This window comes from Natator depressus, chromosome 22 (assembly GCF_965152275.1).
Source record: "Natator depressus isolate rNatDep1 chromosome 22, rNatDep2.hap1, whole genome shotgun sequence".
NCBI classification, from domain to species: Eukaryota; Metazoa; Chordata; order Testudines; family Cheloniidae; genus Natator; species Natator depressus.
Window position 1 is genome coordinate 8,594,565 of NC_134255.1, and position 17,990 is coordinate 8,612,554.

General features: G+C 48.3%; 1 protein-coding gene across 6 annotated transcripts in view; it reads left to right on the top strand.

Moving 5' to 3' along the window:
- NTM (neurotrimin) overlaps positions 1–17,990 on the top strand; it is a 671,163-nt gene that overhangs the window by 646,319 nt on the left and 6,854 nt on the right. For 3 of the 6 annotated variants that reach the window (XM_074936558.1, XM_074936557.1, XM_074936562.1), the window contains exons 7-9: positions 2,286–2,437; positions 6,525–6,560; positions 17,805–17,837. In XM_074936558.1, the coding sequence (XP_074792659.1) occupies positions 2,286–2,437; positions 6,525–6,560; positions 17,805–17,837 (221 nt within the window). The remainder of the gene's footprint in view (positions 1–2,285; positions 2,438–6,524; positions 6,561–17,804; positions 17,838–17,990) is intronic. The other 3 variants (XM_074936559.1, XM_074936560.1, XM_074936561.1) reach the window with 3 other exon arrangements.

The window sequence follows — 17,990 nt, forward strand, 5'->3', positions numbered from 1 at the left end:
CCTGAAGAAATAGAGATGCTGGGGAGGAGGGCGAGTGAGTTGTAAAACGAGGAAACAAAAAATCAGTGAATGGCAGACCTGCAAATGATGTCACGCCACACTGCGTTTAGCCAGAGAGAGGGCAGCACGATCCAGCTGTGACCCATCTCCTCGGCTCGCCTTCTTCCTCCCTGCCCTACACTCTGCTTTCCTGTAGGTAGGGTACTTGGAGCTAGGGTTGGGGTTCTTATGGGTAGGGCTCCCCGCACTTGGATTAAGGTTCTTATGGCTAGGGCTCCCTGCCCTAAGGTTAGGGTTCCTAAGGGGCTGGTACTTAGAGCTAGGGTTAGGGTTGCTGTGGGTAGGATACCTGGAGCTAGGGTTGGGGTTTCTATGGGCCGAGTACTCGGAGCTAGGGTTAGGGTTGCTGTGGGTAGAATACCTGGAGCTAGGATTGGGGTTCCTATGGGCCTGGTATTTGAAACTAGGGTTGGGGTTGCTGTGGGTAGGATACCTGGAGCTAGGGTTGGGGTTCCTATGGGCCTGGTACTTGAAGCTAGGGTTAGGGTTGCTGTGGGTAGGATACCTGGAGCTAGGGTTGGGGTTCCTATGGGCCTTGTACTTGAAGCTAGGGTTGGGGTTCCTTAAGGGCCTGGTACTCGGAGCTAGGACTAGGGTTGCTGTCGGTAGGATACCTGGAGCTAGGGTTGGGGTTCCTATGGGCCTGGTACTTGGAGCTAGGGTTAGGGTTCCTATACATAGGGCTTTCTGCCACTTCACAATCTTCCCAGAGCCTAGCCAGGCACATACCATGCTCTGCTAGCCGGAGAAGGGCTCTCTGGAGCGGGTTTTCCTGGGTCCTAGTTTGAATCAAACGACAGGATTAAACTCAGCACTCCCTTGGCAGTAAGGGTGGAGCAAATAGATTTGGCTCAAATCAAGGGAAGACTTGACTTTCTGACCTTTTTCTGGGCCAGGCCTGAACTTTGCTGGAGTTCTGGAGGAGCTGGTGACTGGAAGAAAGTCTCCAGTGCCTGACATCTCTCCAATCCCCCTGTTTCCAGTCCCACGCAGGGCTCCTTCCTCTTCCAGTTGTCCCTCTGGTCTTCTCTTCTCTCTGTAGCACCTCAGCAGTGTCCCTTGAAAGCGATGCCAGCTCCTCCCATCTCTGTGAGTCCCTGCCAGACCGTTTCATCCATCCAACATGATGTCCCAGGCCTCTTCCTCCCACTACACAATCCTCACTCAGTTTCCTTCAGCTCCATCTACCTCTCTCTCCGGTCTCCTCTCTGTGAAGGTCTTTGCAGGCACCAGGGAGCTCAGCAGCATGTTTGCAGAACCCCAAACCACAACTCCACTCAGACCAAGACCGCTGTGGGTCTGCTCTCTGATGTGCCCCTGAAAGCATGCCTGGATTTATCTGCAGTGCTGGGGTCCAGTGGACACACTGCCAGGAGTTCCCCCAAAGGCCTGGGGGGATAGATTTTAAGGAGGAAGGGGGTCAGGAGAACTTGTTAGGGAGGCGTGAAGGAAGCGGTCCATGGAGCAGGGGGTTAGGCCACCTGTTGGGGTTGTCAGATTTGGAAGGGAACAAGGGGATCATTTTTAAGGCGGAGGGGAGGGGAGAGGAGTGTAAAGCTGTCATGGAGGGAAGAAGCAGAGAAGAACAGGGGAAACCCCAAAGTGCTTTCGGACTCGTCCAAACAGGATCTTAATACCTAGCACGTGTTCAGACGGCTCAGTCCCTACATGCCAGAGGACTGGAGCCGTGCCAAGGTCATGTGCTTATTTCTCATGTATGGACAAGTCTAAAACAGGCCCCGGAGGCTGTCGTTTTGCTGGTAAAGAGTTGCTGTGCCCACATGGTGATCATCGCCGCCTATGCTGGGAGATTTGCAAGCCCCAAGACTGTTCTGCCATGGTGGCTGCTCTGCTTATCTGCAGATACTTCTTGTTCTAGCTCAGCCCTGAGGCAGTCTGAGTGTGGTCTGGCGGATAAGGCAGAGGATGGGACTCGAGACTCCGGTCCCAGCTCTGCTGCTGACCTGTTCTGTGACCTAGGGCCATTCATTTCATCTCTCTTTTTCCCCACCTACCCTTTGTCTGTTTAAATATAAGCTCTTCAGGTCAAGGAATGTCTCCCTCTCTTTGTCCAGTATGGTGGAGCTCTGATCTCAGGTGGGTTCCCTAGGTTTTACTGCAATACGGATAAGAGCCCAGGGCATAGTTAGCGGCCCCTTGCTCTGACCATGTCTTCCATTCTGAAGGTGTTACCATGTCCCTTTCCCCTTCTCCCCTCGCCTCAGGCTGGTAGAAGGACAGAAAGGGGTGAAAGTTGAAAGCAAAGCCTTCTTCTCCAGACTGACCTTCTTCAACGTCTCCGAGCAGGATTACGGGAACTACACCTGCGTGGCCTCCAACAAGCTAGGAAATACCAACGTCAGCATCATCCTGTACGGTAAGTAGGGCCGCATGCAGGGTGGGGAGAAGGAAGTAGGGAGAAGCCAATGCTAGGGGGAGAGGATGGAAGGATGTAAACTCCCAGGGGTTGTTTTTTCTGGGTGTTGCTAACAGACAGGACTGCCTCAGTGTGGAGCCTCCATTCATCTCAAAGTGGAGATGTCATCAGATGGGATGTGTATTTCTTATCGATTGTTTCTGCTTTGGTAGGGTTCTGAAGTTGCAAGGGGCAGATCGTGCATGCTCAGCTGTTATTCCCAGGTATAGTGGGACCAGGAGCAAGGTGGGCTGAGCTGCCAGTGCAACACCTTGCAGATGAGTGGCCTCTTCTCCAGGCAAAAGGAAATCCAGTCTCCATGCTTGTTTCACCCCAGTTTCTTCCACTCATGCCCTTCAGTTCTGACTTGTTGGAATCCATTCCCCCAGAACTTCATCCTCCATGTTTGTTCATTCCTGGGTTTCCCCAAACCCTGCTGTCCCAGTATGCCCCCAGCGCTGATCTGGGAGGGACCTCCTGCATTGAGAGAGGAAGTCTTCTCCATCTCCATGCAACCCTGGGTTTGTCCACACACTACTTTATCCTTCCTCTCCTTGAAATCCCCTCCTTGATTTGCTCTCGTCCTTTGTCTCCTACCCTGTAAACTTCTCAGAATTGACCTAAGAGCTGGCCAGCTGAGAGCCCCTAAATCAGAACAACTGTCACCCCACAAACAACCTAGGCTTGATTGAAGTTGGACATTAAGATCTGAAAGGGCTTTGTGAAAGTGAGTGAAACCTGTTTTGGCTGAAATAAACCCACCTACCTCATTGCCCCAAACACCTACTGCATGTTTCATAGGAGTTGGATGAAATTTTGATAGCCCCTCACCCGCATTATGTCCTCATGTTCATGGCACCTCAACGCTTCAAAACAGGTCCAGACTAGGGAATACAAAAAAATGGCAAAATAGCCAGTTTGTGTTGTGTTTTTAGCCTGATCAGAAGGAATCAGGAAGCCTGCAAGAAAGTTTGTCCAGTTTCTCACTACCAGACTCAGGTTTGAATATGGCAAGGTCCAAGGGTGTTCTCGGCCAAGCTTTGCTTTGAAACTTGGAAGCATTGCAAAATTTGGATCCAGATCTGGTTAGGGATTCCAATCACCCCTGAAGTTTGATATTTACCGAGCTGGGACTTGGAGCCTATCTCTAGTTTTCATGGTAATAAACTACAGGAGTACCCTTCCGGTGTGCGGCAGTCGGCCAGGTGGGGTCATGTGTCTGCAGCTTCACACAGAGCCGTGAAAAGCTACAGTAACCGAGCCTGAATCTAGGCAGCACTTGCTTTGTTGCAAACCTGAATCTCAAGATTGTTTTGCTGAGGTACATGGAATTTTCAGCCAGCCACAGCCACAAACCAGATAGACTTGGGCTGACTCCTGGATATATGCAGGAGACTTTGTGGTTTCTCGTGTTTTGAACTTAAACCTTGGCCAGTTTGGCTGAGTTTCCATTTGTGTTTTTGGGTCTGTCAAATTCCAAACTCCAGGGACCCGGACCCAAACCCAGATTGGATCCAGATTTGAATTTGCGCAAGTCCATGGGAGCGGGATGGAACGTTTGATCCTTATGACAGAGACATGGCCCAGTAAGGAAGTTCTAGTCCTGATCTGCTGTGCACGATTCCAGAGCATAAAGGACCCACATCGCTCTGTCATTGTGTGTCAGCTTCCAGGTCACATTTTCTGTTACTGCAGCATAAAAAAACAATAGAAAGATGACTTTGCCGGAGGGAGGGAGCGGGATGGGGAGTTCCGCGCCCTTATCTGGGAGACGTTTTCTCCACATGCCAGAGCTATGATTAGAGTGATGCATCCATCTGACACCACTCACAGTCGGGGAGAACATAATTGCTCAACACATTTGTCACGCGTCTCGCTGCTATGGCAGTCAGTGGTGTTGGAGCCTGTACCGCTGATCAGGAACCGAGTGGGGAGCAAAGGTCTTATCACCCCCTTCCCAGATTCCCCCACCCCCAATTCCAGCCCACACCCATAGCCAGCTGTCCTACACCACACCTGTGGCGCTACCCTCCATTGCATTAGCAGCACCTGTATCCCCCATACCATGGGCTGAACCTCATCTTATTATCCGGGCTGACCTGTGAACATCACGAACTCCGCCCCTGCTAATGATGTCATTGTCTCCTGGTAACTAGTGACTGCTAATAGCAGAGGGAGATTTTTTAAAAAAAATAAAGGGACAGAAATCCAGACAGTGTGGGAGCTGGACAAAATATGCGATGGAGCAGAAGGGATTTTTGGGTGGCTTCATTTCAGGGCATCTCATTTTAAGAGGGGCTGAGCACTATCCCTTTGAAAGTCAGCTACCTCGACGTGTCTGAAGCCGAGCGTCCGCAAAACTTGAGGAATGCAAAATTAGGCGCCACTGTTGAGCCTGTGGCTCTCCCCTCCCACCTCGGCCTCAGGTTACCTATCTGTAAAATGGCTGCAGAATGTTAAGCCTGTCCTGGACGTGCAGGTGGCAGCAGCCTGCACTGGAAGGAATGTCTCAGTGCAGCTACGGCTGCTGCCTTCCCTTGTGGTTTCTGCTGGGGTTAGGGTGGCTTTATTTTTCTGTGGGGGTTTCGGAGGCGCTCCACCAAAGGAATCTGGGAGCAGGAGGTACTGGATTGCCCATTGCCTGGAAAGCCTCCCCCCCATATCCCTATTTCAGGCAAGCAACACCCACTTTTTGTTCATTGACTCCTTTATAGCCCAAGTTTCAGCCACTTTCCACCACCATTACCTCATCCACTTGCAGATTATCCCCATTATGGGGGACCCCTGCCTCAGCTTTCCCCCAGGCCACCTTCCCTCTTAACGCCCAACCCTGGGGTCACCCTGTCCTTTGGGGAACCTTCCAGGGCCCCCTCACTTTGTGCTGGGCTGCTGAGGAACTGGTCTGAAAGCGTGAGCCAGGCCATGGCTGATTGGTTAACACTGCTGCAAACCAAACTGTTATTGGCCGGGGGGAGGAGGGGGGGGTGGAACAATGGGAATGTGCTGAGTCAGCTTTTCCAGTCAATCATGAGTCAGGCCGTGCTGACGTGAACTGTGGGGTGGTTGTGAGGTTGGATTTACTGGTGTTGGAAATCATGGGATGAAAAGCAAAGCGTCTTAGAGCCTTAAAACCCCTTCTGTGCTGCTCAGCTTCCTGCCCTGCAGGAGGCGTTCCTCTGAGTAACACTCAGTTCCTGTAAAAAGACACACCCTACCTGTCAGACAGGTGAGATTGTAACATACTAGGGCCCCAATCCTGCAGGTGAGTCTGTGTAGGTGCAGGGATTGACCTGCCTGGATAAGTCAGGACCTAGAACTGTATATAACATCCCTGCAGCTATCCAGTCTTTGTCATGCTTCACCTCACCATGCACAATCTCTAGTACCTATTGTATAATACAGCCTTGCAAAATTCTGTGTGCCCAGGGGTGGGGACTTTATTTTGATAGGCGAATAACATATTGTTAGCTTTTCATTTTCATTGTGGTAGCAAGGACAAGCATGGAGATTTTGTGATTGGGTTGGTACATTTCCAGAGAGGCACTTTGGTCTAGTGGACAGTGCACTGGACTGGGAGTCAGGAGACCTGGAGCTCTGCCACTGACCTACTATGTGGCCTGGGGCAAGTCTTTCCCCATGTCTGTACCTCTGGTTCTCTCTCCTGTCATTTGTCTATTTCAATGGTAAGCTCTTTGGGGAGGGGATGATCTCTCACAATGTGTTTTTACAGTGCCTGATGCAGTGGGGTCCTGGTCTTGGCTGGCGCCTTCAGGCATTCCTATAATAATAATCTCCCTTTTGCAAGGCTGCCGTGAGGTTATTTATTATTTTAAACTCATGGAAACCTCATTCCTGCAATTTCCCATGGTTCATTTTGCTCACTTCAGAAAGAGTCTGCTGCGCCCCGGCCCCGCCCTCCAACCGTTTAAATCCCCCCCCTCACCCCCCACCTCTTATTTACACGTCACAGTGTTTGCGGAGTGGTATGTGAACTATAATGATTTTTTTTTGTCATTTTTCTCTTCCGTCGTTTCCTCCCCTGGTTTAGAAATAAGTGAGCCCACAAGCTCAACCTTGTTCCAAGGTCAGTATCGCTCTTGCTGTGTGTCACATCCGCTGTCCTTCCCCTGCCTTTAATCTCTGCCTGCTCTCACATTCCCTGTTTCGCTGTCTGACAACATGCATGGAGGCCAGTACCACTTCCTGGAGGGCAGCCAGAGATGATGCAGGTAGACGGGCTGTGACTGGTCACCTGGAATTTGTCTCCATAAATAGCATGGCTTGAACTCGACACGCTTGTCCTGTCGACCCAGAATTCCTTCCGGGGGTGGGGGGTGCAAAATGTGGTTCCACTTCATCTCTTCCTGGAGCTTGCGCCCAGACTCCTTGTCCTCGTGCAATCTTCTCCTTCAAAAGGTTGTAACTAGGGTCTCTTCAAGCTGGCCCCAGGAATCCAGTCCCAATTCTTCTCCTTATTCTGAATGATGCCGTGTGAAACATCCCCCTGGATCCTAATGCAGATATTGGACCCAATCCTGCAAGGTACTGAGCTCCAGCTGCTCCCATTGAATGTGCAATGGAAGTTGAGAGCGCCTGATAGCAGAACAAACAGTCGGGCCTTTGAGAGCTATAGGTGAGACACTAATGGAAACTCCTTGTCTTGAGGGGATTTGCTGTGCCCACATCTGCATTGGGGTTGTAGGCTCAAGAGGCCATTGTTCTTGCAGTCCTTCTTATGGCGCAGTGCCACTTGGCTTCTGAACACACCGAAGGACTGTAGGGTCTTAGCTGCTCCCATGAGGATGAATGGGGATTCTGTGGCGGACTGCTCAAACACTACACTAATTGTTGCAGAGGAGGCTGGGATGAGGGATGTGCAGCGATAAGGCATCCTGCAATTGCTGGAGACCCTGGCTCAGGAGCATTCTTAGGCCTTGCTGGGAATCCGGTGCAAAGTCAGAGCAATGCACCAGATCTCTGGACAGGGGAAGGCTAAAGGAGAGCTGGCTTTAGGATTTGGGGAACCTCTACTGAGGTTATTCTCGGAGGGTCCCCAACCTTTTAATCTCCCCTTTTCTCATGCAGTCTCCTCTGTTCATGGTCAGGACAGGGTGTGGAAGATTTCCTCCCTGCTCTAGGACTGGCCTCCTCCAGATCAGCAATTGCACTGGTCTTTTCCCTGCCGGCTCCGGCTCCGGCTGAAACAGAGCACCCAGGCAGCAGCAGCCCTCTGAGTGCTGCAGTTATTTTGGGAGGGACTGTTCCGCGAACGGAATCCCCCTTGGCTTTTTTTTTGACAGCTCCCAAATGACAGCTGCTGGCTAAGAGCATCTCACCATTAACCCTCTGAGATAGGGCCTGAGCAGACCAGCTACACAGGGGGATAACAAGGGGCACAGTGTGGCTTGCTCTGGGGGAGAGAGGCTACATGCATGATAGTTTAGTGCAGAAGGGGAAATAGCATCAGGTGGAAGTAAAAGAGAACCAGCTGTAGGAGTGAGTATCCTCCCAGCGGGGTACATGGACAGCCTTGCCAGTCAGAGCTAAAAGAAAATATCCATGAAGGAGTCCAGTAATTCCTACCAGTCCTCCTACATGCCTGGACCTTCGTTTATGATACAGTCAAGATCACGAAAGGAAGGGATGGGGAAAAAAATCACCCTTACTCCATGGAGTTCTTAAAAAAATAAAAGACTCCGTAGCAATACTGGTTCGTTTATCTGCATCCCCCCTCCCCTCACAGTGTCAACAGAGACAAGGTCGCCTCATGCCCACATGTGGACGCGTTTATTAACTCATCCCTTCATCCTGTTTTGTTTTTCTTCCTTTTCTGTTTATCTCTTGCATGCCAACGCCCGCATCTCTCCTCTTCGTGCCTCCCTCCATTCTGCCGTGTAAGTACCCACCAGCCCTAACAACTCACCTTCATTCTACTAAACTCCTTAGTGTTCTGTAAAAAAGGGAAGTTGGGAGTTGTTGGGCAGACAAAAACAATGCCTTGTCCCAGAAGCCAACCAGCTAATGCACAGAGATGTGACAGATGCGTGTGCAGGAATGGCGGTAGAGTAGATACAGGCTGAGATATGGTAGATGGAGACAGGTAAAGAATTGGGATGCTTTAGATGGGTGAACACAATTGCTAATGGGTTGTGAATAGGTGTAGGTGGGTTGCGACTAGCCATATTGCTAAATGACAAGTATCAGAGGGGTAGCCGTGTTAGTCAGTATACACAAAAACAACAAGGAGTCTGGGGGCACCTTAAAGACTAACAGATTTATTTGAGCATAAGCTTTCGTGGGTAAAAACCCCACTTCTTCAGATGCATCTGAAGAAGTGGGGTTTGTGTTGTTTTTATTGCTAAATGAGACAGGTGTGGGCAGTCCTAGCTAGATCCCAGCTAGATGGGAGTGGAGACCTAGGGCTGAGAAAGTTCCCAGTATGAAAAGGTTGAGAACCACTGAAAGAGATGGATGAATGAGACAGCCGTGGACACCGTGAATGGTTTGTATAAGTCGGCAGATAGGAGCAGTAGATAGATATCATAGATGTATGTGACATATATACATACTGATGCGGGGAGAGAGGCGGGATGAGGGGCGGATGGATGCAATTCACAGACAGATGGATACCAGAGGTAGAAATTGTTAAGACTGTTTACAGATGACTCAGCTCTGCAGAGAGAACAGGGTTAACATCTCAAAGTCCTGGTAACTGTTTATAACCGTTTGAGCTTCTCAGAAGGTGGCTGTTGCACAGAGATTGGAACCTGGTCCCTCTTGGATGGGTTGTGGGTATATTTGCCAGCCATTTGTCCTCTCCAGTGAGGTCATGAGCTCTGTGTCTCAGTGGCATGCAGAATCACTCAACCTGCTTTTGTGACACAAGGAAAGAAGCTGACTCAAGCTGCTATGCCAGGGGCTTTGGCAGCTTTGATCTCCAGGCGCCACAAGTCTCTGCCACATGAGCATTCCCTTTGAGCACAGTAGGATTTGGAGACACGTCCCAATAAAAGGCTGTGTTGGACACTCTGGGCCAGATCCATTCCTGGAGTAACTCCACTGCCTTCAATGGAATCAAACAGGGATGAAGTTCACCCAATAGAAATAGAAATCAGCAAACCTGAGGGGGTAGAAAGCTCTAATCCTACCAGAGTCTGACGGCGGAGTTGATTAGACCCTTCCAGAATGATTTGTTGAATTGCTCCGAAGGCAGTAAGGTTTTATGAAGTGGATAGGATCATTGGGCCTGATTCACCGCTCAGATACCCCAGGTTGACACAGTGCTGTATCAGATCCGGTGTGTTTGCTGTGGTGAAGCTTGGGGAATTGAAGGTGGGGTGTTCTCTGTTGCAGACGCTTGCCATGGAATTGGTTCCCCCCAGAAATACTGAGCCTGGCCACACTTAGAACTTGGGGCCAGATGCACCTCTTTGCTTGGGCCTTCCTAGGAGGTCAGGCACTAGAATCTCTGATCACCCAGCCTGCTGCTTAGGAGTCATTGCCTTTCAGCTTATCCGTGTTCTTGTCACAGATACGCCACTTGGGAAAGAGGGTGAGCCAGAAATCCACCTGTGCTCACTTGAAACACAACCCCCATGTGTGTTGAGACTCTGAGAGCCAGGGCACACGAGCTGATAACAGAGGGACTGCCACTCCAGAGACAGACTGGTGTTCCATTGAATCTTCTGTCCTTTCTCAGGACTGGTCTACACTGGGAACTTACGTCGGCATAGCTACGTCTCTCAGGCATGTGAAAAACCCACTCCCCTGAGAGACGTAGTTAAGCCAGTCCAACCCCCAGTTCTTTTGTTGACCTCGCTCCTGCCTCTTGGGGGAGGTGGATTACGTGTGCTGACGGGAGGCCCACTGCATAGGTGGTGTTTACACTGAAGTACTATGGAGGCACGGTTGCAAGCAGTTTAAGTGCTGGATGCTTCAAAGGAAATCACAGTGCATCTTCCTGCAATAATATCCCCATCGGGGTGGGTGTCTCCCTGCTCCCAGCTAGTGACTGGTTTATGGCCTGAAGCATCCGGACTTACCTGGGCAGTACCCTGGTATCAGTACCCTGAAATATCTTCTTCAAGGTCCCTGGAGGTACTGTACAAGTAAAGATACTTGATGGGAGATTTTCACTCTGCCATGCCCCACGCCTCCCCTTTCCATGCACACAGACCATCGGGCCGGGAGCTTGGGGGAATGCACAATCGCATCTTGGCTCTGAGCCTCTCTCTCTCACTTGGAGTGTTCTCTGAAGGACCGTTTGCAGCAGCCTGAGCCACGCTGCTGCTGTCTTACCGCCTCGCTCAGTCCCCATGGAGTCTTTTATCCCCCAGGCATTAAGCTGGCTTTTGATGGTATCAGCGCTTGGTAAAAGGTCAGCTGATTAACGACTCACAGCGATCATCAAGCCAATTTAATAGCACATATGGGACTGGAGTAAAACTCCTGACATCACAAGGGAACAATTGTGAAAAGAAGTGGTTATCAAAGACAGGCTCAGCATCCCCTGAGGATTAAGGGGAGTCACTTTGGAGCTGGACTACCAGTTTGCAGCACTTATAGCCATAGCATGTGCCAGAAAATTTGCCGAGCTTTCTGCTATAAAGCAGCATTTTCTGGGTTTTGTGTGTGTGTGCTACCCCGAACTGCAACTCTTTCTGCGTGGAATCAGCAAGATCAGCAAAAAGCTGTTGATTGCAGGAGTGGCAGGAGATCAGGAGGTTGTTTGTCCTTTCTTCACCCTGCTAGAAAAGCAAGATCACATGATCATGTCGCTGGACATGTTGAGTTGCTTGAATGTCATGTCCATCTAGCCTTCTTCCAGGACAGGAAGGGTCATGCATGCTGGGTCCTATGGTGGCACTGTGACATGAGCATGATTCCTGTCTGCAAATGGAAAAAAAGCTGGGATTGAACAGGAATTGCAGATTAAACTAACACACTGCGGGCAGGGCGGGATTCTTCAGTAAAACCAAATGCTCTGAGGTGATGCCTCATAGCCTGGCAGAGAGCACGGCTGGGTTCCCATCACCATCTGTGAGGGCCTTTGCCTTATGGGTGATTTTTCAAAATGTTTTATGGGTGTGCAGAACAGGGCAGGCGGTTCAGTCCCCATGCTGGGCCTACGTAGGTACTAGCTTTATCTTTCCCACATCAGTGAAAAGAGAACATCTTATCTATGGAGGCTGACCCTATGTCCTAAGAGCCCCTCTGTGAACATCAAAATGCCCGCCCCCCCAAACCCTCGACAGTCAGTGAAGCAGTTTCCAGAAGGGAGGCTTCTTGGGAAATGAGGGACCTCTGTGATCCCAGGGTTTTCATGTGCCACTCATCAGAGCTGCATGTGGTCCTGTTGCCCACCCCCAGACAGTAGGATCCATCAGTACTTCAAAGGCATAAAAGAAGCAAGTGACATAATTAGAAGTAGGAATGGTTGCTATAGCACTAATCTCTCAGTAAAACTGTCTTTTCATAGGCCCACTGTGGAAGGGACCTCAGTAGGTCATCTAGTCCAGTCCCCTGCACTGAGGCAGGACTAAGTATTTTTTAGACCATCCCTGACAGGTATTTGTCTAACCTGTTCTTAAAAATCTCCAGTGATGGAGATTCCACAGCCTCCCTAGGTAATTTGTTCCAGTGCTTAACTACCGTTACAGTTAGGAAGTTTTTGTCATGTCTAAATCCCCCTCACTGCAATTTAAGTCCATTATTTTGTGTCCTCTCCTCACTTTTCTCTTTATAACAACTTTTTACATTCTTGAAGACTGTTATCACTTCCCTCCTCAGTCTTCTCTTCTCCAGACTAAACAAACCCAGTTTTTTTCAGTCTTCCCTCGTAGGTCATGGTTTCTAGACCTTTCATCATTTTTTGCTGCTCTCCTCTGGACTTTCTTCAGTTTGTCCACATCTTTGTCAAAGTTTAGTGCCTAGAATTGGACACAGTACTCCAGTTAAGGCCTGATCAGGGCTGAGCGGAGTGGAAGGATTACTTGCTTACAATGCTCTTGCTAATACATCCCAGAATGATGTTCACTTTTTTTCCAGCTGTATCACATCGGTGGCTCATACTTAATTTGTGATCCACTCTCAAATCCTTTTCTGCAGTATTCCTTTCTAACCAGTCATTTCCTGTTTTGTATTTCTGCAGTTGATTGTTCCTTTCTATTTTGCATTTGTCCTTATTGAATTCCAGCCTATTTATTTCAGACCATTCCTCCAGTTTTTCAAGATCATTTGAATTCTAATTTTCTTCAAACCTCATTCCTAAATCTTCTGGCTTTGTGGATTTCATTCTGGAGAGGACTTGACTTCTGTGGCCTTTGGATCAGGCCCTGGAGAAGAGAATTCCCTTTATCCACTATGATGATGCCCTTTTGTCCACTTCGTTCGAGGTCACCTTTTCCTTCCTTCAGCAGCGGCCAAGCTAGGTTGGATCCATCTCCCTGTCCTTCCACTTGCCAGTGGACATAGAGGTTTTGAGTCCTGGTTTCAGGTTTGGTTACAAAAGACTTGCACAGCGCCCTTTGGAGAGGGATAGAGTAGGGCCCATTCAAGAAAAAACTTGGTCAGCCTAACAGACTTTAAGTCCACAAAGTGATAAGCACCATTTAGAACCTGGGAAATGGTCTTTGTTTTAATTTTGTCAATGTGGCACAATGGGTGTTTCTGAGGCACTTGATGGAGGTGGCCATCTCTCTCCAAAGAGATTTGATTTTTGAAAATAGGTATTCAATCCTTAGAAAGGAATTCTAAACCAGCTTCCAAACAGAGATAGGTCTGATGATATAGTTTAGTCAGCAGTATTTCCAGGAGTGCATGGTCCAATCCAGAACATAGATAGACCCTGTATGGTGACGCTAGGCACTGCAAGCTGTGTTTCGTTACTCTAGTGGGCCGAGAGAACTGTAGGAACTTCTCCATATCCAGTAGCCCCTGTAAAGGATCAACTTCATATTTATCACAAGCTAGTCCTTTCTCTTCTCTGCCATGAGGGATATTACAGCTCCAAAGCCTCAGACTCATGGAAGTTTGGATCCAAGTCTGAACTGTGCATCTGTGCCTATCTCTAGCACGAATTGTGTTTTTTTTAACCAGCATAAAAATAATTCTTGCATTACTGAGTGTTTTTTTAAAAAAATGTTTGCTGTTTAAATTATAAGCTGTTGCAGCCTTTCCCTTACCAGGCTTTCAGGCTAATCAGTGTCACAAATGACCCAGCTTTTTCAGTAAGATGGACGCCTCCAGCACTGGTTCTAAAAGGCCAATTGTAATTAAATGTTTGTCTGTCTGTCTGTGGCTGTTAAATGCATGTTTCCTGGTCTATTCATCCTGAGACATGCTCCTTACCTGTGCACTGTTGGGCTGAAACTTACCCAGGGTTGACACAGAATTTGGATTAAATATCCTGGCAGAGGGGCCACATGGCAGACAGTCCACTAGTTGGGCAAGGTTTCATTTGGAAAAAAGTGGCCACAACTTCCCTTGCACTTGGGATGGGGAAAGATTGTAAGGATCTGTCGGCAAAGCGAGCATTAGTGGTCTACCTGGGGGCAGGAGTTGTGCTGATTCAACCCATCCCCCCATCAAACTCCACCAGCAGGTCTCTGGTCAACTGAAAGCTGTCTTCCCGGGATAGTGGTGCACCAGGCCATGTTTATGCAGAGAAGCTCCATGTGCATGTCTTTCTGTGCCAGGTTTATGGGATCTGCCCTCAGGCAGTTGGGCTGAATGAAACAGGTGTTGATATACTTCATGCATTGCTTCTGTAAAATCCCACAGTGACTAGCCATGCAGGGATGAATTGCAGACACCGGGCTGAAAATGCATGGTAAAGTCTTGACCGCCCCATTTGATTAAAATCCACACGGGGCCAATCGTGAAGCCCTTAACTAGGTCAATCTCCCACTGAATGAGTGAGGGCAGCAGGAAAGAGAGGTTGACCTTGTGTTTAAGGCACTAAACTGGAACTCAAGAGACCTAGGTTCTGGTGCTAGCTCTGCTGGACTCACTGTGTGACTGTGATCTGGTAACTTAAGATGATTTTTTCAAAGCTTTTTGTCCCTCTAATAAACTCTTCTTAAATAGCTCCCAATTTTTATTCACATTTATCTGTTTAATTTTTTCCTCCCCAAAATTTTGCTCATCATTTTCTTCAGCTTTGGAAAATTGGCCCTTTTGAAGCACCAGTATATATATATAATATATATTACTGTTCGGCACTGTCCACTTTTTGCCCATATTGAATATAATCAGTTCTGATCACTGATCCCTAGGCAACCACTAACTTCCAGTTCAGTGATTAATTCATCTGTACCCATCATAATGAGGTCCAAAATAGAGTTACCTTGGGTTGGGTGCAATACCTTTGTGTTAGAAAATTATCATCTAGAATTTGTAGAAGCTCTAATGATGCTTTATTACCGGCTGCATGAAACCAGCAGCCTATGCCTCCGCAACTGAAGTCTCCCAGAACAACACAATTTTTCTTTCCACTCTTTACAGACAGGTGGTTAAGAAGTAACTCGCCATGCTCACTGGTATGATTCGGAGGCCGGTAACATAACAGTACCCTCTCTGGGCATTGGTAGCTAGCACACTGATCCATATGCATTCAAAATCCTATGGTTCTGTGTTATCAATAACTCTAAAACAAGTAATGATGTCTTTAATATAGAGTGCCATGCCCTCACTTCTTTTCCCACAGTCATCCACAGCTGTGCAAAGTGGGTATGAACACTCCCGGATCAGAGTGGTAGTGTTTTAAAACCACTTTGCATAATTGTAAATGACTATACAAGGTATAAGGCAGTAGAGAATTGGGCCCATAGAGAAGTAGGTTACTCTCTGAGTAGCCTTACTCACATGAATCTGATCCTTAATTATTTTGGCCATAAAATCTATTTACTGACTGCTACAAACAGGGTTAGGGATCCTGGCTTATTTTGTGGCTAATCTTGAATAAATCTATTCCACCAAAAAAGAGGCAATTGTTTTTTTTTATTTAACATACGGTACAGGGCATCCCACTTTATTCAATCGCTAATTTGATTCGTTCTTTAATTTATCAAGACCTCTGGAACCAAATCTTTTTTTTATTATTATTAATAAAACCCCTAAAACCTCAATTTCCACCCTTTATTGTGATCAATGTTGATTGCTTTAGGCAGGTATTATTAGATAATTCTCTCTAGAAAGTCGCAATTAATAAGGATGGGGCAAACATTCTGCATGGGAGAGAGAAAGAAAGAGCCCAAGGGAAATCCCAAGAATAAAATAAAAGACAAGTGCAAATTCAAGGCACATTATTTAGACATTCTGGGCCAAACTCAACCCTGATGTAACTCCACTGTTGCACCGTCAATGAATGTCTCTGTCACGTTGAAGGGCCAGAGCCTCAAATGGTGTAAATTAGTGGGTCACCCTTAAGTTTTGTTACAGATCTTGCTGTATGCTTTGCCAGCTGTGATGGCCAGGTCTGTAATTAAATCAGATTCTTATTTAAGGTTAGATTTTGCAACCATGAGTCACACTGCTGAGAAATGGCATGAGTCGTCTCATTAAAGCCAATGGGCCAACCCTTAATTTAAAGGGTAGGAATGGGCTTGATTGAAATCAGAGGTGGGAGCTAAGGCTGGCAGTTTCTGAAGTGGCCACTGCTTTTTGGGCACCTCTGATTTCGGGTGCCCTGTTTCAGGTTTTCCAAATGGCTGAGCACCCCACCTCTCCAGATGAAATCAATGGGTGCTCAGGACCGCTGAAAAATCAGTGTCTCAGCGGCACCCAGAATCAGTGACTCCTTTGGCAAAAGTTGGCCTGAATATCTAACTTAAGGGCCAGATCCGGCCAGATCTGGATTTACACCAGCTGAGGATCTGGCCCTAGATGTTGTTTTAAGAGTAAATGATAATAATACTTTGCATTTGCAGTGCTTTGCGTATGTAAAACGGCCTATAAATATTAACTAAATGAATTCCCCCCCACGAGCGAGGTATTTACCAATCCTACTTTATAGATGAGGAAACTGAGGCAGAGAGGTGCTGTGCCTTGCATAAGGGACGGTAGCATCTTGAGTCAGTGGCCAAGCTGGGTTGAGATCTCGGGACATGCTGACTCCAACCGCTAGGCTCATTTCTCCTAATCGCAATTGCCCCCTCCCCCCCAATAGTTGACTGGTAATCCCAGATGTTATTGAGTGCTGGTAACACCATCAGAGGAAAGGCCTGTACATGCAGAAATGTGAAGTTCCTCGTGCTGCAGGTTGCTCTTTGCACTCTGCCTGTCCAATTCTGAGCCTCATCGCTATCCCTTGCACATGGAGAAGAAGGCTGGCAGCAGGCTGTGGAGGACTCACTCAATGCAATCCCAGCTCAGACCATTCAGAACTCATTTTTGTCCGAGCCAAGATAAACCCTACACCGCCACCTTTGGCTTCTCTCCTTTGTTCTTCAATTCCGCAAGGTTTAGTGTGGGATCAAGGCACTGCCTTAGCGTTTCTAGGCGGATTATGAAGGCCACTTTGCTGGTCTTCTCTGCATTCTCAACAGGAGCCTAACACTGAAATACAATCCTTCCCACCAATCGCCTGCACCTACGTCAACTGAAACTAGTAAGACCCAGCATTAGTGAGGATAATGCTGTGTCCTGGGCCTTCAGTTAGCACACAGGGACTCATCATTGCAGTAAAGAACAGGCAGGTTTCTTGGATACAGTCGGCATGGCTGGCCGTCTGCCTGAAATCCCCCGAAGTGTCCTCCTCCGGCAAGCACTGATCTCGTTTACGACATGGGATGGGGCTGTCTCCTTCCCAGGATTGCTAGTCAGAACAGGGAAGGCAGGACATTGGTACTAGCCATTGGAGATGGGCTTGACCCAAATCCCCTGTGCTTTAGGCGAGTTCGGATCCTGATCCAGTCTTTGCAAACGACCACACCTCTAATGGGACAAATAACCCACCCTCTGAGCTTGGAGAATATTAGGGAAACAACCCTAAACTCTCGGTCAGAACTCTGTGGCTGGTTCTCCCCTGCCTTGTAGCCATCAATTCACCCTTGTGCAAAAGGAACATCTAATGCTACCAGATCTGCGGGGTTGTGCTTTGCACTCCCTTTGCACAGGGATAGATGACGACACAAGGTGCAAGCCAGTGGGGAAATCAGGCCCGGCAAGACTCAGACCTATCTCGAATAATACTAGTAACAGCCACCTCGACGTTAGCAGGGGGAGTCAGACGCTGTCCAGGCTGCTCAGTAGGGGGAAGAATCAGCTGAACTGTCTTTAAACATCGTTTTCCGTTCACCTTAACCATGACTTGTTCTTTAATTTTTAGAAGAGACAACTACAGCCCTGACACCCTGGAAAGGTCAGTACATGTGCTCCCCAAACGGTGATTGCTCCCCCAAACTCTGGTTTCCCTGCTGCCGCCGGCCCCTCTGCTTCTGCTGCCCCTTGTTTTCCCGTGGCTGCGCTAAAACCAAGGGATCGGCTGAGCAGAAGTCACGATCTCTTGTCCCGC